This window comes from Chanodichthys erythropterus, chromosome 6 (assembly GCF_024489055.1).
Source record: "Chanodichthys erythropterus isolate Z2021 chromosome 6, ASM2448905v1, whole genome shotgun sequence".
Taxonomy (NCBI): Eukaryota; Metazoa; Chordata; class Actinopteri; order Cypriniformes; family Xenocyprididae; genus Chanodichthys; species Chanodichthys erythropterus.
In genome coordinates, this window is record NC_090226.1 from 6265736 (window position 1) to 6283248 (window position 17513).

The 17513-nt window shown below is 36.2% G+C and overlaps 1 protein-coding gene across 1 annotated transcript in view; it reads left to right on the forward strand.

Annotated features, from left to right (window-relative positions):
• The window catches only part of sort1a (sortilin 1a), a 28491-nt gene extending 11051 nt beyond the window's left edge, over positions 1-17440 (forward strand). Inside the window, exons 3-20 of the mRNA XM_067387891.1 lie at positions 2347-2420; positions 3314-3416; positions 4153-4314; positions 4394-4467; positions 5721-5770; positions 5895-6022; positions 6436-6580; positions 10184-10339; positions 10416-10522; positions 13039-13141; positions 13462-13633; positions 13869-14059; positions 14193-14382; positions 14497-14613; positions 15031-15139; positions 15468-15580; positions 15818-15938; positions 16028-17440. Coding sequence (XP_067243992.1) covers positions 2347-2420; positions 3314-3416; positions 4153-4314; positions 4394-4467; positions 5721-5770; positions 5895-6022; positions 6436-6580; positions 10184-10339; positions 10416-10522; positions 13039-13141; positions 13462-13633; positions 13869-14059; positions 14193-14382; positions 14497-14613; positions 15031-15139; positions 15468-15580; positions 15818-15938; positions 16028-16042 — 2130 coding nt within the window. The 3' untranslated portion in view covers positions 16043-17440. The remainder of the gene's footprint in view (positions 1-2346; positions 2421-3313; positions 3417-4152; positions 4315-4393; positions 4468-5720; positions 5771-5894; positions 6023-6435; positions 6581-10183; positions 10340-10415; positions 10523-13038; positions 13142-13461; positions 13634-13868; positions 14060-14192; positions 14383-14496; positions 14614-15030; positions 15140-15467; positions 15581-15817; positions 15939-16027) is intronic.
• The last annotated feature ends 73 nt before the right edge of the window (positions 17441-17513 follow it).

Here is a 17513-nt window from a genome sequence, read left to right on the forward strand (position 1 = left end):
TACAAAATAGTTGTTTAACATTTAAATAACAACAATGTTATTGTGTATACTGTATTTTTGATCATATAAATACAGCCTTGGTGAACATAAGAGACTTCTTTAAAAAAAAATTAAAAATCTATATACTATACTGCGAGTGAGGTATAATGTAGTGTGTCATGCAAAATGGTATTTTGAGAAAACTGCCTCATCAGGTGTTATAATGTCACACCAGATGATGTTTCTTGTAATTACTTCAATCTGTGGGCTATTTAAAGTAATTTACTGTACTCGTAATAAACCCACCACAACATAGGAGTGTTTTTAATGCGGCACTAACAAAAAAACATTGCACTTTTGTGTGAACAGCATCAAATCATTTGATAAAAAAATGAAAACTGCCACCTCAAAATGACTGACTTGCTGATGTCCTATAAAAATGTCATCTGATCTATTTCATTGAATACAAACCACCCAAGTTGTGCAAATAATTTCGATATGTGAACACAGGAAAAACATCTTCATAGAAATGTAAAAATCGCATAGAAATATTTTGGCCCTGATTGAAATTTTCAGCTACTTTGGGATTTGAACCAACAACCTTTGATTTATCCCAATCCTTCTAATCCACTATGTTACTGCCACTATGTTTACTAACACGTAGCTGATCAAAAAAATTTGTAATTGTCCGTTTACCCCAAGTTTTTTATCCACTAAGCTGTTCTGTGGTCAGCTCCATGATCTGACTCACTGGAATGTGGCTCCTACAATCACACATCAATGTGAAACGAGAACGAGTGAATTACTGCTTCAGTGGCTGAAAGACTCTTCAGAGCCTGGCTTGACAAGACCACAAACCGTCATTTAGGGCCAACAACACTGGAGGCTGACTCCGTCTCTTATAGAACTGAACCAAAGTGCAGCTGTAAAACATGTACAAGCTGTAATTACTCCTCCAGCACAGCCTTCACCCAACAACAACAACACTCCAGTACATTTCTATTAACTCTGTGCAAACATTTTCAAAGAGTGGTGTCTTTTGAGACACTTTTTCCACGTTTGAGGTGTCAGAGTTAGCGCCATTCTGTTAATTGCTTATTGCACCTTTAACGAATATTGTTCTAATAGTCCAGCTTTTTTTCAGGCACATAAAGGAGTTCCCACAAATCTTTCTTTTGTAAGAAGAAACATGAATTGAAATTGACCCTATTTACTTTTTTTAAAGACAGGATTTTGAGGCAGAACATCATGAAGTGTTCGTACTGTGTTTTAAATAACTTTTAGTTTACTTTTTCATTGTAGAAAGCATATAACTGGGAAAAAATCTGTGTAATGCTGGATGAGTCATTAATAGTTTTGGTCCAATTTTCCCAGAAAGACCGATAGACTACGCTACTTATTTACTTTCTATGTAGTTAAGTGAAACATAAAACATCAAATATATATATATATATATATATATATATATATAACACACACAGTGGGTACGGAAAGTATTCAGACCCCCTTAAATATATTGCAGCCATTTGCTAAAATCATTTAAGTTCATTTTTTTCCTCATTAATGTACACACAGCATCCCATATTGACAGAAAAACACAGAAAAAAAAAAAAAAATACGGTGGATTTTTTTCGGCCGCCATGACAGACACACAAGCAAAGTGATACAAATGATGAAAAGGTAGGAACGCTGTTATCATTAGAATGTCGCACAGCCAAACAGATTCGAGAACCAGAAAAAACTATTGTATGTATGTATATATGTGTATATGTATGTATATATTTATTTAAAATATTGGCATATATAGATACCTTGAAAGCTAATAGTCATGAACTAAAAGTCACCTGTGCTTTTGGTGGGTTATTTCTTATAAACGGCTCATCAGAAATGTTTCTTTTTATTTTTTTATTCTTTTTTATCTTTCATTCAAATATTATAAATTACTCTGCCTCTGAAACTACTTTAATTTTTTAGCTGATATCACCTAGACTGTGTGGACTATTGGTGAATGTTAATTATTGATTTATTCTCGGGAAATGTGTCACATTATGAAAGCAAAATGGATTGCAAATACCATTTCATGTTGACTTAAGGATTAGAGACAGGAGTTAAATGAGAACAAGGCACCGACCAATCAGAATCTTCTCTGCAAGCAGCAAGTGCCTGATCTTGAGTGATGGCTGGATAAATCAAGTGTGAAGGGTGAGATTGTGGCTGTGCTCAAGTCCAGGCATGTGTCCCGCAGTATCTCGGCCGAGCCAGAGTTTAAATCTCTATGAATGCTTCACTGCACTGCGAGTTTCTGAGCGACTCTGAATCATTCACATGCACATGCTATAATATTCACTGTGTCCTCCTTCTGTGCAGATACTGCTGGTGCTGACCACATTCCAGGTTCCTCTTTTTATCATGCGGTTTGGTCAGTCCAGACTGTACAGAAGGTAAGGATGTCTTCTAGCAAGCTCTTGCTAGAAGAATTGAGGAGTTTTTAAGGCAAGACAGTCCAGGTTTATAGGGTAAAAAAAACAAAAACTAATAGACGTACCATACTTTCCGAGTTGACTGATTACAATTTTTTGCATTACAAGTTGTCTGAAATGTGATGTTTAAAATAAATATGTAAATTAGGCATTGTCTAATTCAATATGCACTAATTTGCATAATTATTCAGAACATAAATCTGAGCATTGTACAAAGCCAGGTTCAAAATTATTATTTTTTGGACATATTAGATTCAAAAGTTTTTACAGAGAGTTTTCATATCTCTTTTTATCACTCCATAAATCAGAGAATTCTGTCAACAGAGAAAAAAATAATACTTTTCACCATGTTTTAGGAATAAAATGTTGTATAAAGTCAGGCAAATGATTTATTAACAAACCCCTCTGTAAAAACCTTCAGAATATACAGTAGATAGAAATAAAACTGTAATGTCTGATGCATGTAAGTGCTGCTGAGATGAAGATTTCTGGCTCAGTGCATGAGAAAAAAAAAATATTTTAGAAAACATATTGTAAAGAGTTGTACTGTAATTGAAATCTACAGACACAAATAGATAAAGAGCAATAATATAAACACTTTAATGTGTATTTTGGATGTTTTTTATCCACGATTCTACGACAACACATTATGAAAACCAAAAGCCCAAAATCTAAATATTTGTCTTTTTGTCTCACAAGTGTCTTGCCCTAAAAACACGATTAATAGAGTGTAATGAGTCCTTCTTCGTCCAGTGCTGTGTTTGCTCAATATAAATGTTGGTACACATTTGGTTGGTTTTTTTGTTTAGCTGTATCACATGATCCATAACTCCCCCTTATCTCTATTGGGTCAGTGAAGACTATGGAAAGACATTCCAGGACATCACCGACCTCATTAACAACACCTTCATACAGACAGAGTTTGGCATCGCAATCGGTCCTGAAAACTCTGGCAAGGTGAATATTTACTTCTCTGCTGTAATGTTGAACTGTTCTGAAAGAAATATTCCAGGTTGTAATGTATATGGACTCTGTGGTGTGCTGTGAAATTTTGACGTGTACACACACAAGCAAACAAGTTCATACAAGTGGAAAGTTGTCACCTCAAAAGGATGAGCTTTAGTAACAAACATACACTACCATTCAAAAGATTTTTATTAAAAAATGAATAGTTTTATTCAGCAAAAATGGCAGTAAAGACATTAATTTCATATATTTCATGTAAGACATATGTTTCTTTTTCAAATAAATGCTGTTCTTTTGAACTTTATATATTTATCTTTATATTCCACATAAATATTAAGCAGCACATCTGTTTTCAACATTGATAATAATACGAAATATTTCTTTAGGACCAAATCAGCATATTAGAATGATTTCTGAAGGATCATGTGACACTGAAGACTGGAATAATGATGCTGAAAATTCACAGGAGTAAATTGCATTTTAAAATATATTCAAATTGAAAACAAACTTTACTGTGTTTTTGCATAAGAGACTAGACTTCTTTCAAAAACATTAAGAGAAGCATAAGTGTATTTACTGAGCTTACTTACAAATGCATTAAAATGATTATCTCTGATTGACATGTACGATCAAAAAAAACTTCTTACAATAACTGAACAATAAGTTCAGTGATCACTGATGTAATTTTTTAATGAATTACTGAACAGGACCCTGATCTGTCCCACAGGTGATCCTCACAGGTGATCTAACCGAGGGGAGAGTCACCAAAATATTCCGTTCAGTTGATTTCGGCAAAAGCTTTGTGACCTCTGAGCTTCCATTCCATCCATTAATGCAGATCACATACAATCCCAGAGACGGCAACATACTCATGGTCTACAGCATCAATGTAAGACCTCTAATTAGACATTTGCTTTCTGTTTTGTGCAAAAAGAGCATGTACTAATGCTGTTTTCCTCTTGTTTCAGTATGACTTATGGCTGTCCGAGGACTTCGGCGCCAGTTGGAGGAAGATCCATGAGACTGTTTGTCTTGTGAAATGGTATGACTGTAAACACACAGTACATAAATTAATCAGTAACAACAAGCCAAAATTTTTTACTGGTAATGTCTGGGCCATATTGCAGCTCATTCTGGCCTACCATCTGAAGGAACAAAGTTTGCTTTTATGTGATATTTAGTGGCAGGTAAATATGAAATTTGATATAACTCTGGGTGCAAAGAAGATGTGCTAAACTCGTTTTTAGCTTGTTTAGCTGCGACCAATTGTCTCAAACTAAACTCATTAATATATCACCAAGATTAAATGTCATGAACCCTGCAGCCTGGGAACTTGTAAATACAACTTTGCTTCCCATTTAATAAAAAGCTGTACATCGATCCTGACTGCCAGAAATAGCACAGCGCTGTCGGTGCCGATAGCCTCGTGGGCAGCGCGCCAACATATAACGCCGTTGTGCTTCGGCCGACCCGAGTTTGAGTCCCGGCTCACAGACCTTTCCCAATCCTGTCCCCCAGTCTCTCTCCCACCTCGCTTCCTGTCCACTCTGTACTATCCTATCATAATAATAAATGCAAAAATCAGCAAAAATAAATCTTTAAAGAAATGGTACAGAGCTAAACATTCATGTTATAGCATGCAGCTTTGACAAAGATCTTGGTATTTTTGTGTGCAATTTGCAAGAGTAATTCATCCAAAAAGTCATTTTTGTTCTTCATTGTGATCGGTCATTGTGTGTCCAAGTGCTGAAAGGTTCTGATGTAACAATTTGATGTGGGTATGAATCTCATCACTGCCTAGATCTAATTTAGATTTAATTGTTTTAATAACAGTTCATTTCTCTTGATTGTCAAATGGAGCAAAATCTATTGCGATTCAATTTTTTGCAATGTGTGCATTGGGTTTGAGGTTAGGATTCTCACACCAGAATATATTTCATTCTTTCTGTTTATCTTTGTATCAAATTAGAGCTTTTTTCTTGGAACGTATGGTTTTGAAATGGCCCAGAATTATTTACTTTTTCAGTCAAAAAGTTTGAGGTTTTGTTTTCATTACCCAAAAAAGAACATAAAAGCACCACAAAATGCATTATAAAGCAACTTTAATTTTGCATAAACTATTCCTGTGAGGTTTACAATCCGAACATTGGTCTCATTTGATTTCTTACACTGAAGAAACTGAGGCCTTTGGTTAGATCTGAAGTAAGGAATGTCCTTAGCTTTTGTTTGCAGTGGTGAACTCAGCATGGATGGATGAAAATTTCTGATTGTATATCTGTTTGGATGTCATTTCAGGGGAATTGATGACACCATTTTCTTAACTACAAATCCCAATGGATCCTGCAGTGAGTGGTTTTGTTATAGCCTCATCATTTAAATAATGCTGCAAATGGATAGATGCTTCCTTCTTATTGTTTGTCATTCAGGCATATTTTTGAATTTCACTTTCTTTCTCTCTCTTTCTCTCAGGTGACCGGGGAAAGTTGGAATTGAAAAAATCATTAGACTATGGCAGAACATTTAAAACTATTGGAAGCAGGATTTATTCCTTTGGCTTGGGTGGACGCTTTGTTTTCGCCTCAATCATGACCGACTCGGTGAGCTCTCTTAAAATCTTAATGTATCGTTCTATTACAAAACCTTGTGTACTACCCACTTAGATATCATTTTTAGACATTATAGATCATTTCTTTAGACATCATTTTAGAGCCTTTTTTTAAAATCACTGCATATACACTACCGTTCAAAAGTTTGGGTCTCGTGTTTCTAAAGGAAGTCTCTTATGCTCACCAAGGCAGCATTTATTTGATCAAAAATACAGTAAAACAGTAATATTGTGAAATATTATTACAATTAAATTTTTTCTATTTTAAGATATTTTGAAATGTATTAAAGCTGGCCAAGTAGGCTGTGTGTAGCAAGGCATCTCAGATTTTTGACCAGAGCTGTAGTGTGTTGTGTAAGGTTGAAATCGCATACAGATGTCAAAAACACTTATTTTCTTTTGCAGGGTTCCACACGCATGATTCACGTCTCAGTAGATCAGGGGGAGACATGGGACATGGCTCAGCTTCCCACCGTTGGCCATGAACAGTTCTACTCCATTCTAGCAGCAAACAACGATATGGTCTTCATGCACGTAGATGAACCTGGAGGTGAAGCCCATGTTTATTGTTCAGCAAAATCAATGTCCAGTATATTAAAAAAAGTGTTGCTATGCAATATCCAGATATAGATCATATTGCTTAGACTTGAGGTTTGGTTCAGTGTTATTTTAGTATTGTTTATACTATTATAGTATTTATATTATATTATATTATAATATATTATATATATTATAGTATTTAAGGTGCCGTAGAACGTCTTTTTAAAATATGTAATATAAGTCTAAGGTGAAGTTTCAGCTCAAAATACCCTATAGATTTTTTTTTTTTATTAATTTTTTTAACTGCCTATTTTACATTTACATTTACATTTAGTCATTTAGCAGACGCTTTTATCCAAAGCGACTTACAAATGAGAGTAGTAGAATCAATTAAATCAACATGAGAACAACAGTATGTAAGTGCTGAGTGAAGTCACAGTTATGTCAGTAAAGTGCTCATAGCGAATTTTTTTTATTTTTTTTTTATTTTATTTTTTTTATAAATAAATACACAGATAGGAGAAGAATATTAGTCAAGGTAAGTGCTACTACTACTGGGTCAAGTGCTGACGAAAAAGATACGTCTTTAGCATTTTTTTGAAAATGGCTAGAGACTCAGCTGCTCGGATAGAGCGTGGTAGGTCATTCCACCAGCCAGGAACAGTCCCGGAGAAGGTCCGTGAGAGTGATTTTGTGCCCCTATGTGATGGCACCACAAGGCGCCGTTCACTTGCAGAACGCAAGTTTCTGGAGGGAGCGTAAGTCTGAAGTAGTGAGTTAAGGTATAGCGGTGCAGAGCCAGCGGTCGTTCTGTAGGCAAACATCAAAGCCTTGAATTGGATGCGAGCAGCTACTGGCAGCCAGTGCAGACTGACGAAGAGAGGAGTGACGTGCGCTCTCTTCGGTTCGTTGAAGACCAGTCTTGCTGCAGCATTCTGGATCAGTTGCAGAGGCTTGATAGTGCATGCTGGAAGGCCAGCCAAGAGAGCATTACAGTAGTCCAGTCTGGATAGAACAAGAGCTTGGACAAGAATTTGTGTGGAATGTTCCGATAGGAAGGGTCTAATCTTCCTGATGTTGTACAAGGCAAATCTGCAGGACCGGGTCGTTGCTGCAACATGATCTGAATTTTGGGGCATGATTAAATATGCGCCGATTCAGGCTGCGCGGCCCCTTTAAATTCTCGTGCTGTCTCCGCCCCCGGAGCTCGCGCTTGCCTTAAACAGCATAAACAAAGTTCACACAGCTAATATAACCTTCAAAATGGATCTTTACAAAGCATGCAGCATATCTAATCGCGCAAGTATGGCATTTATTTGGATGTTTAGATTTGATTCTGAATGAGTTTGATAGTGCTCCGTGGCTAAAGCTAACATTACACACTGTTGGATTTATAAAGAATGAAGATGTGTTTATGAATTATACAGACTGCAAGTGTTTAATAATGAAAATAGCAACGGCTCTTGTCTCCGTGAATACAGTAAGAAACGATGGTAACTTTAACCACATTTAACAGTACATTAGCAACATGCTAACAAAACATTTAGAACGACAATTTACAAATATCCCTTAAAATATCATGATATCATGGATCATGTCAGTTATTATTGCTCCATCTGCCATTTTTCGCTATTGTTCTTGCTTGCTTACCTAGTCTGATGATTCACCTGTGCACATCCAGACATTCTGCCCTTGTGTAATGCCTTGAACATGAGCTGGTATATGCCAATATTGGGGGCGTACATATTGATGATCCCGACTGTTACGTAACAGTCAGTGTTATGTTGAGATTCGCCTGTTCGTCTGTCTTTTAAACAAATAAGATTTATATAAGAAGGAGTAAACAATGGTGTTTGAGACTCACTGTATGTCATTTCCATGTACTGAACTCTTGTTATTTAACTATGCCAAGATAAATTCAATTTTTAATTCTAGGGCACCGTTAATATTTTTAATTAGATTTTATTTTAGTTTTAGTTTTGGTAGTTTTAGTGCTTCAACTTAATCTTATTTAATTTTAGGTAGTGGCCAAGGCAAAATTTCTATTTTTTTGATGTAATATAACACTGATTTGGATTTTAAATATGTTTTGCAGTAAAACCTTAAAAAAGATGACTGTTCATACATGAATTTTCTGTGCTACGCACATAATTTCATATATTCTAGCCAACATGGACCCTTTTCATGGACTGTGATGACACGTTTCCACGGTTATCAACATTGCAAATCTAGTAAAGTTTTTTTTTTTTTTTTTTTAATACACATTTATAATGCTATACTTACCTTATCAGAAAATGACAAAAAGGTGTTTCCAATACAACCGCAAATTTCACGTCCATCTCTCTTCTGACTGCTGTAATCAATCTCTATATTTTTTCCCTCTTTTGGAAAGTCGTGCAAACGCTATCACAGATTTTTTTTCTTTGGCTATTAGAGCAAATACAAATACTAAAATTACATTTGCTGTCATCTCCATTTCACCGCTATATAAGTTTACGCAACTATGATGACTTCTGCTTCTGAGAACTCCGGAAATGTGAAAAGGGTCCATTATATGAATGTGTAATTTGTAGCTGTGGCAGATTTTCCCCTACGCACCTAACTTAAGTTTACCTGGGAGTCTCCAGTCGACACTCAATATTTATACTCTATCACTGCACCTACATTCGACAACTGGCTTTGAGTCAGGTGACGTCTCAGCCTGCTTGAACCCCAGCACTTGGAAATTAGGTGTTTAGTGTTCCCAAACTTGCAGCAGATAATGCCTTAGAATATGCTTTAATCACGGCCAGAGGACCTCCTATCAATCACAGAGAATCCCACAGCAAAAAGAATACAACAGTTTATATAAGATAGGAGCATGGCAAAGCATTCTGCAATTTGATTGGTTCCAACCCTTCTGTTACTACGTAAAAACAAATTTAGATCTCCCCAAATCATGGAATTATTAGTTTGTTGATTACTCAAAATGTCATGGGGCTATTTTAAGGTGCTTTTGCACCGAATAGTTTTAGGAACTCAGTTATAAGAACTAGCCACTACTGGGCCATGTTCCTGGTTGCATTCGGACCAGGAATAGGGAACTCTGAAGCCCACAACACACAACAAACACAGCTCTGATCACGGCATCCTCCATCATTAATGTTTGTAAATGCTGTGCTTAAAGACGCCGCTGTCGGTCGCTTCTATTCCCAGTGCGAATGCAACCAGGAACATGGCCCGGGGGAGAAATTAGTTCTCTGGGAACTGTCCTAGTGGCTATAGTTCCTATAGAACTACTTGGTGCAAAAGCCCCTTTAGTTCCCCCAAAAGGAGTTCCTAGTTCCTGCGGTGCGAACATGGGAAAATCAGAACTATGAAAAGGTTCCTCTAGTGCGAAAGCCCCTATATTTAGCTGTCCCTAAGTTTCATTTCCTCTTTTGTGATATTCAGATATGATTCAGACACGCACTGACTTTGGCCCAATGTTTGAGACATTTAAGTTTATATACATAAAAGCATGTAAATATTATTCCAGCAAGAAAAATGTATTTTAGTTATGTTTAATTAAAAATTCCATCACATAACCATGACATCAGAACCTGAGTACTAACAATTGTTTTTACTCAATCAGACTCGGGTGTTGGTACCATATATGTGTCTGATGACCGAGGTACAGTGTTTTCCAAGTCTCTGGAACGCCATTTGTACACCACTACGGGCGGAGACACTGACTTCACCAACATCACCTCTCTGAGGGGCGTATATATGACCAGTGTGCTCGCCGTGGGTAAGGCTGTGACTGCATTCATAACAACACATTTATACAAATCTCATATTTGCTAATGTGTATCTTCCCTCTTCAGATGGCTCTGTGCAGACAGTGATCACATTTAATCAAGGTGGAGGGTGGCGACCACTGCAGAAGCCCTGGAATGGAGTGTGTGACTCCACAACCGAACACCCAGACAGAGTGAGGGCCACACATAAAAACAGCACAGCCACAATCTGAACTTGCATAAATCATGGAGAAGTGGTGTAGCAGAGCCAGTAATCAGAAGGTTTCTGGTTTGTTCCCTTTAAAAAACAACTAGCAAGCAATTATTATTATGTACTTGAGCTAGGCAGTTCCTCCAGGGAGATTTGCCATGTAAAATGTTCATGGCTATAAAAGAAAATCCACCAGTCTTGGACATGTGCTGATAAATACAGACTTTCATATTGGGTTTATTTTGTGTAAACATTAAGGACAAAAGCACAAAACTAGCAAACATTTGGGGCCAGATTTACTAACAGCTTGCGGCAGCACAAACCCTCTTTTATCTGGATTTACTAAAGACACACTGTGAAAAATTTGCTCTGAAAAGGCATGGACAGGGTTATTATTACGACTGACTTTATTGCTTATGCATTTGTAGGAGTTTCTCTTTCAGACACAAAATGTATGGGAGGAGAGTATTTAAATGAATCAAGGTGATTTACACCACGTTCCAAATTATTATGCAAGTGACATATCACATTCAGATTTTATGTATGTTTGTTTATTTATTCATGTCTTTTTAGATAACTGGAATCAATCTCAGACAAAATAATTTGCCAGGTCTACTTAGGTCTGTGTAAACCCTACTTAGAGGTTGTTCCACATTATTAAGCAAGTCACAGTTCTCATGCAATATGGAGAGGAAGAAAGATCTTTCTGAAGATGAAGAGCATGAAATGGTGCAATGTTGTGCAAAAGGCATGAAAACAACTAATATTTTGTGAAACTGAATGGAGATTATCAAATTATCATAAGATTTGTGAGTGATTTAGAGCACAGCAGAACTCAGTCAGATAAAGGCTTATTAATGAAAGTTCCTGTCAAAAAAAATTATTGTATTAAAAGGGCAGCTATAAAAAGGTATTTAAAGCTGCTGGTGTCTCTGGAGTCTCAAGAATCTCTCCATGCAGGCTGGCAGTTGTGCGTAAAGATGCATTTTAGACACCACTAACCAAACCTCACAAAGAGAAACATTTTCAGTTGGTGTAGAAATACATTTTCAAACAGTTTTATTGCTATGGTGTTTTTTTGCAGCATGGGATAGTGCATAGTGCATTGTATTTCAGAAGGCACTATCCTCCTTTTTATATCATAGCTGAAAATGGCCAGTTATGAACTTTACATATCTTGCAAAAGTCATTTTAATACCCTCAGAGACCCTTCCATCTTACTTCCCAATATTCCAGCCCAAATCATCACCCTCTAGCTCCTTGCTGACATCGCAGTATTGTTGGAACGTGGTGGCCATTCACCAACCATCCAGAAATCTGTTTAGACCATCTAATGTAGTACGGCATTAGTCAGTGAATAAAACTATTTAAAAAATGAGTCTTCATGTATTTCTAAACCCACTGTTAATGTTTCTCTTTGTGAGGTTTGGTTAGTGGTGTCTAAAATGCATCTTATGCACAACTGCCAGCCTGCATGGAGAGCTTCTTGAGACTCCAGAGACACCAGCAGCTTCAAATACCTGTTTGCTGCTCAACACTGGCTTTTTTTTATAGCTGCCCTTTTAATACAATTAATTTTTTTTGACAGGAACTTTCATTAACAAGCCCTTATCTGACTGAGTTCTGCTGTGCTCTAAATCACTCACAAATCTTATGTTAATTCGATAATCTCCATTCAGTTTCACACAATATTAGTTGTTTTCATGCCTTTTGCACAACATTGCACCATTTCATGCTTTTCATCTTCAGAAAGATCTTTCTTCCTCCCCATATTGCATGAGAACTGTGACTTGCTTAATAATGTGGAACAACCTCTAAGTAGGGTTTCCATAGATCTGGCAAATTATTTTGTCTGAGATTGATACCAGTTATCTAAAAAGACATGAATAAATAAACAAACAAACATTTTCTTAGAAAAACTAAAATCTAAATGTTTATTCTACTGAAATCTTACTGATATGTCAAGTGCATAATAATTTGGAACGCAGTGTACTAAGGTTTGCGCTAGTCACTGTACTGGTATTTGCGGCATTATTTACCGCCCAAAAAAAGCATGTCTTAAACCAGACACTAATTTGCATTGCTCTTGGTAGATTGCGTTGGTCATTATGGAAATGATCTGGCTGCGTCTGTGTTCTTTAATTTGTCAGTAGATTACAAAAAGAATTACGCTCTCACGCTAGTTTGCCCTGTTTAGTAAATCTGGCCCTTGGTCTCTTTGGCCATAAAAGGATAGATTGGCAATATAACACAAGTCCAGAATTTGTTGCATCAGAGTCATTATTATTGTTGTTAAGATCTTTCTAAGAGCTTAAAATAGTACATTTCTAAGAGCTTTCTCTGAGCTAAAATACTTGGCATTGTGAAACCGTAATAATTCCTTAAAGTTGCCTCTTCTGTTGTGGGCATGTTAATGTTTTTAACTTCATATTCAAATCATGCCAAACTGCAGTGTGTGTAATTTCATGTTAATCTCATATGCATCTCTGTCTTCTGCAGTGTAGTCTACATATTCACGCGTCCTACAGCATCTCTATGAAACTGAACGTGCCCATGCAGCCCCTCTCAGAGCCAAATGCAGTGGGACTTATCCTGGCACATGGTGATTACTGCCCACATTCTGCATCACATGTCTTTCTAGAAGGCAGAACTATCACTGACTCACATTCAGTGTAAACCTTTTTTTATAACCATCTTTATTTTATTTATTTTGTTTTATACTTTAGCCAATGGCTTATATAAAAAAAAACAACTGTGATTTTAGTATAGCTAATCCCCCAAATGCCATCATTTTTAATTTCTGCAACTGCAGAACTAAATTAAATAAGTAATAATTATTTATACATATATTTTAGGATTATTTTCCTGTTTCACGCTGCATTTCTGTGACTCACGTCTCTTTTCAATCTGCTCTTTCACCAGGGAGTGTGGGAGGTGCAGTTTCTGTGCTTTCTCCAGACGTGTACGTGTCAGATGACGGAGGTTACACATGGTTTCAGGCATTAAAAGGCCCCCATCACTATGCCATTCTGGATTCAGGAGGACTGCTGTTAGCGGTGGAGCACAACCCCTCACACCCCATATCACAGATCAAGTGAGCTTTCTGTTTAACATTACTGTATGTTTATAGTGACCTCAGCATGTGAGATAAATGATCCAAAGTTATAACAAATGAAACACTGGTGATGCCCTGTTTACGTAAGTGGTTTTGTCTGGAAAATACTCTAAAATGTAATTGATTTAGTGATAAAAATAAAAAAATATGTAAAAGTAAAATGTAAATATATATATGTATACTTTTTTTTTTTTTTTACATTATTATTCACTAGATTTTCCACTGATGAAGGTCAGTGTTGGCATGTATATAATTTCACTGATGAGCCAATATACTTCACTGGCCTGGCATCAGAACCTGGTGCCCGCTCCATGAATGTCAGCCTGTGGGGCTACAGAGAAACCATCCCGAATCAGTTCTGGGTATCTGTCACGGTCGACTTCAGGCAGTTGCTTTCTAGAGACTGTGAGTGGCCTATATTTCAAAAAAGCATTATATAAACTACTATACAAATAAACAGAATCCCATCGTTTACCAGTATGGTATGCACACATCTATTAGCATCTTAAAATGTGTAAACATTGCCCTCATTCTGCAGGCCAGGATAATGACTACATAGAGTGGCTCGCTCACTCAAGCAATAATAGCGACCCCAATGACGGATGCATACTGGGATACAAGGAAAGGTTTTTACGGTTGCGAAAGGACTCAGTCTGTTGGAACGGCCGGAATTACATGGTGACCATGGAGCCCACAACATGTGCCTGCTCCCTAACTGACTTTCAGTGGTACAAACATATTCATACTTATCAAATACACTCAAGTACAATGTGAGTCATTTATACTATTCATGATGTACTATTCAGTCTGTGATTCCAATCCTTGTTGTTCTTTTCCTACAGTGACTTTGGGTTCTACCATGCGGAAAACAGCTCTGTGTGTGTGGAGCAGCCTGACCTTATTGGACATTCACTGGAGATCTGCCTGCACGGACGCAAAGAGCAGCTTCAGACCAGCGGGTAACAAATCACTCTCTATTTCCAAATTCACGGGAGTTGTATTGTAGTGTTCAGCAGCTTTTTTTTTTTTTTTTTTTTTTCATTGCTGTCCTAGCTAATGTTTTAGCCTGATTGACTAAACTGATTCACATATACATGTTTGAATATCAGTGAATTTTTTTTCAAATAATTATTTAAATGCTGCATGTCTTGTAACTAGTGCTGTCAAATCGATTAATCGCATCTAACATAAAAGTTAATCTAACATAAAGTTTGTTTAGATAATATATGTGTGTGTGTGTGTGTATATATATATATATATATATAATATTTATTTATTTATTTATTTTATTTTTTTATCGCGATTAATCGATTTGACAGCACTACTTGAAATGTTTAGAAAACATATCCCAAAGTGTTAACTTTCTATAACCATAGTTACCGGAAAATTCCTGGGGATCACTGTGAAGGAGGAATAATTCCAGAGCGAAAAGAGATCGATCTGAGTAAGAAATGTGTCAGTAACTTGCTGAGGTCAGAGCTACCGGTAGGTTTTTATTTCATTAACATAATGGACATTATTATACATATACATATAGATAATTTGAAATCTATTTTTTTTGCATTTGTCTGATCAGAAATATAATAAAAACATATTTGTGAAATATAAAAAAAAAAAAAAAAAAAAAGATTTTTGTATGTTATTGTTATGAACTTTATTCCTGTGATGGCAAAGCTGAATTTTCAGCATCATTATTTGAAATATTTCAAATTTGATGAAATAGAAAATATTTACACCATGAAACTGCAAATTTTGTTATGCTTGTTTGGAAAAAAAGCCACACAAAAAAACTTTCCCATTATGCATTTCTCAGACAGAGGAACATTCATTCAATTCAGCTCCTATAATCGCTGTGGTCATCGCTGTCCTGTTGATCAGTGCCGTTGCTGGGGTTATTTTCATAAAAAAATATGTCTGTGGAGGAAGGTTTGTGCCGCCATTTTCCTAACCATCGCACACAGCAGAACACAAACTGTTTTTTCTAAATTTTAAAATAATTATATTTTTTAATTGATGTTTATTTGTGTTGTTATTATTATATGAATATGTATCGTGCAGTACATATGAGCGATGTCTTTTATTTTTGATTTCTTATGCATCAATTAGCATTCTGTTCATATATACAGTATCTGTGTCACAGCCTTTTTTTGATGTCTCCAATAGGTTCCTGGTTCACAGGTACTCCGTATTACAGCAGCACGCTGAAGCTAACGGCATCGAGGGTGTGGATGACCTGGACACACTGGAGGTTGGCAAGACGCACTACCGTGATGATTCAGATGAGGTACAAACTTCACCTCACTGCTAAACACACAATATTTAATTTCAACAAAGTCATTGAATTAATCCTGTCATATTTTTTTACATCTGTAGGACCTTCTTGAGTGACAGACACATGGATCATCATAAGACTGTATCAAATTCTAAGAGAGAAACCACAATGCCTACCCTTCCCATGACCCTCCGTGTGTGTGTATCTGCATTCTAGAACCTACCAGATAATGACACACATTCTGCCTAATCCATTTGTTTTTGGCTACTTGGGGACAAATATTCAGCGTTCAGCCCAGCAGGATTTGACTACAAGGACAGGAACAGAGAAAAACCTGCAAATGCTTCTTCCAAAAGAGCTTTCTAATCCACCACTGAAAGAGAGAGGATTTGATGTGATTTTGTTGCCATATATTTCAAGCTGACACATACAACAGACATGAGTTTTGAAGCTTGCTTTAAACTTATGTAAGTGCTTATTTTTTCATTGCTGATTCCTGCATCAGGTATTTAACTTCACCAAAGGATTTTCAGCTTTGTTCTTTATTTTGCGTATTTGAAGTCTCGTTGAAGAAGTCTGTTTGTTTGTTTTTTGTAAAAAAAAAAAAAAAAAAATAGAAAATGTAAAAATAGAAAGATCTTCGGAAAATAGCCTACTCATTAATTCCAGAATTGTTGTGTGAGCAAATCCGGATGAAAGTGTTTAAAGGTAATATTAGACCATAGACATACATTGAGACTTGTTTTTTAGACTTCATTATACTAACACCCTGGAGATTACAGTTTGGATCTTTGAGAAACTAGTTTAGCCAAACTTTAGTCTCATTTTAGTCTGGTTCCCTGCCATTGCTGTGTGCTTAGATACACTTTGCACTTTGCATATCTTCTATGCACGAATAATGATAATTTTTTCTTTCGATTCAGTATTACCAATGCCATTCTCTGTCATTTGATGCAAAAAAAAGATTTGAGAAAAAGCACATTGCGTGGTTTTCAATCATCTTAATACATAATGAGTCAAAAAGAATAAGTGCATTATACATAATAGTCTGATTCCTCATTGCTAAGTCAGCAATAGTTGTATATTCAATAACAAGACAAAATGTTTAATGTTATCTATGACATTAAATGTTTATTTTTTCAGAACAGCAACTCATCCTTAATTGGGATGTCGACGATATTAAATGCATCTAATTAGCAGCCTAATCAAATATGAAAATGTATATTTTTGGACTGTATTGACTGTCAACTCATAAATAAGCTAATTTGTAGTCAGTACGCTGATTAAGATTTGAGTGTTTGTTTTTTTTTTTTGTTTTTTTTTTTTGCACAGGTAATTAAATAGATACCTCAGGGGTTATAGATCACAGTGGACCACACATTTCATTGATGAGTTTGCATGTTGAAAGAAGGGTCCTCAAGTTTGAGATGAACATGGCTTTTCATAAGTCAAAGTGTAAAATGCTGTACCATTAAATGTGACTGCCGAGAACAATAAAAATAAATCTTTTTGAAGTCCATGCTTATTGACTTGAATCAAATGGGTTCTCAACCCTGATGCACCAAGGTGAACCGAATTCACAAAGAC